The sequence below is a fragment of the Dipteris shenzhenensis genome, chromosome 30 (assembly GCF_047967505.1).
Source record: "Dipteris shenzhenensis isolate YYH24624 ecotype China chromosome 30, Dip_SZ_1.0, whole genome shotgun sequence".
NCBI lineage: Eukaryota > Viridiplantae > Streptophyta > Polypodiopsida > Gleicheniales > Dipteridaceae > Dipteris > Dipteris shenzhenensis.
Genome location: NC_141625.1, coordinates 44,033,981 through 44,036,535, shown reverse-complemented (window position 1 = coordinate 44,036,535; position 2,555 = coordinate 44,033,981). Strand labels below are relative to the sequence as shown.

Here is a 2,555-nt window from a genome sequence, read left to right as displayed (position 1 = left end):
AAAATGGGAAGCCTTTGAATTTACTTTTAGTTTCTCAATTAAAACAATCTCTTTCAACCTACCAATGTTCCAACATCAAACTAGCACAATACAACCTCTTGTAGAATAGCTCTATTTCGAATACGAGAGTAACATTACACTAACGGCTTTTCTAGCATCAAAGATACATAAGCATATAGAGTCCATCAATTTATGAAGCGGCTATACAACCAAACCTGGCTATTTGCCACATTTTTTTCCCCCTAGTTGCACCGGAATCTCGGAGGCACGGCTATTGAACATTCAGCGATGTAATTTTGAACAAGACCCGGAGTGGCTGTACCTCCTACAGATATCAAAACTTCACACATGCAGCTCAGGGTCAAGCCTGACACCAATTGCTTCATTCCAGAGCAGCACGACTTGGAAGGATGCCATTGCACTGTTCCTGAAGTGACACAAGGCAACGCCAGACTCAGAGCCTCGTCTTCATCACGGCAACTGGCGCCTTTAGAAAAATCCAAATTCCCGATACCGGCTATCATGAACAGTAGTAATTGAATGTAGAACATCTGAGAAACAATTGTAAACAGAAATATAAGGTGAGAATGTACCCACTAGGACTAGCTTGTGTGACATATCAAAGTTTACGAAAGTTCCATGGCTAGATTTGTTTATCTTGAAAATACACTAGAGTAGAAAACTAGCTGAGCTCCATTTATTTATGGCGCTGAATAGACTTGAAATTCCTGTTCAATCTCGCCCATCTCACTGATCGCTCGGCTCTGAAAATCAAAGGATGTACCTAGATGGAAAAGCGAGCATAGGTGTAGGACCAGATGAGTTCACACTGCCACCTACGACAGTGCTGAAGTAGACAGAAGCATGATCGTCCACAGTGAGATGCCAACAGCACTTTAAAAACCAGTAACTCAAAACTCACCGTCTACAAGAGCACTTTGAAAACCAAAATTAAGCTCGAAAGGGACACGTGAAATCTTTGTAGATCCCCAGAATACCTTGGACAAGGAAAAAGAAACGACCGGACCAAGAACCATCGTTGGTTGCGGCAGCTTAACGGAAGTTTTGCAGCGAGATACAAGATTCTCACGATGTCAAATGGAAGTACGCAAGTCTACTGGGGCGATCTTCAGAGCCAGTTACCCGCGAATATATAGTGGAATGGGATAGAAAGATCAAGCTGCACATGGAATAGATGTGGAGATACGCCTTGATTTCCTCACGGTAAGGCGGTAACGTGGCAATTTGGGCTGAACTCTGGATGATACGAAATTCATGCATCTTGTGATGCTTCAAGCTTCAACCACCCACAAATCAAATGATCTTGACGTTACGCGAAGTAGATATGCACTATACTCATGAAAAAGATGCGACGTTACTTATATGATATGTACTAAAGAGTGTTATATAATAACAAGACGTACTAAACAAGTTATCTAATAACACGAGTAGCATGGCCCATCTACGATGGGCTAGAGACCCGCTTCATTGGGTCTCAAGATAGAATCTTAAAATGTACAAGTGGTTGTGTTTATGTATATATGCATGTATTTGTACATGCATGTACATGTGTATCTTTGTGTGCTTTTACTCACACATAAAAAACCACATCCGCACATTGTTAGCCCCCAAGTTAGACTAACAGGTTGGCACCCAAAATTGCAAGGGAATTGAGGGGAAAATCTCCAATAGTAGAAATGCTCGAGCAGACTCCATATTCTATTACTAAGAGAGGGGAATCCTCAAAATTCTAGTCCAAAGAAGCGGAGCCAAGCACTTTAAAGGAAACTAGCACACAGCTTGCCCATGGGAAATGTTTAAGAATATGCAAGTTAGTTTAACATTTACCGAGCTAATGCAAATAGCTCTGTACTATCATGATTTCCTTGCTCAGTAGATCAAGGAGTCATCTAAGCAACCAAAGGAAGTGAAATCCTTAGCTACTATACTTACGATTAACCCTTTAATAGTTTATGAGGAAGTTCCAGTGATCACCATTAAGGTTAAGAAACAAATGATACCGGGTGTAATAGTGGACGGAGGTTCAAGAGTAAATATAATCTTTGAAGAGATCGCATAGATGTTGAAGTTTAAATCATATAATCCATCACCTTTCTGAGTGCGTACGGGAGACCAATGACCAATTGATCCCAAAGGTCTGTTGCAAGATGTAGTCATTTCTATAGGCGGCATCTATTATATTATTAGTTTCATTATGATTGATATGGATTATGATTATACTGTTAGTTTCATTGTGATTGCCATGGAACAACATGCCTATCCAATTCTCTTGGGATTGCATTGTGATTGCTATGGAACAACATGCCTATCTAATTCATTGTGATTGCATCTATTAATCCATTAGTTTCACTATGATTGGATTGTGATTGCTATGGAACAGCATGCCTATCCAATGCTCTTAGGAAGACCTTGGTTGAAGAGCACAAAAGTACTCCAAGATTGGGGTACAAAAGAGATGACTATTAAGGTAGATAGTCAAGATGTTTGTATATCGACCAACCCTCGAAAAGTCCCGAGTTGTTGTCGACCCAATA

At 40.4% G+C, this 2,555-nt stretch overlaps 1 protein-coding gene across 1 annotated transcript; it reads right to left on the bottom strand.

The window, feature by feature from the left end:
* Positions 1-242: 242 nt before the first annotated feature.
* On the bottom strand, positions 243-1,250 carry LOC147882181 (uncharacterized). Its single transcript, XM_087401171.1, has 2 exons — positions 999-1,250; positions 243-551 (listed from the first exon to the last, which is right to left on the bottom strand). The coding sequence occupies exons 1-2, from the start codon at positions 1,035-1,037 to the stop codon at positions 243-245; spliced, it is 348 nt and encodes a 115-aa protein (XP_087257297.1). The 5' UTR covers positions 1,038-1,250.
* Between the last annotated feature and the right edge of the window lie 1,305 nt (positions 1,251-2,555).

Coding starts and splice junctions, on each gene's coding strand:
- LOC147882181 (XM_087401171.1), bottom strand. CDS start 1,037: ATGGTTCTTGGTCCGGTCGTTTCTTTTTCCTTGTCCAAG. Junction 552..998: donor TTTCTTTTTCCTTGTCCAAG/GTATTCTGGGGA, acceptor ATTGTTTCTCAG/ATGTTCTACATTCAATTACT.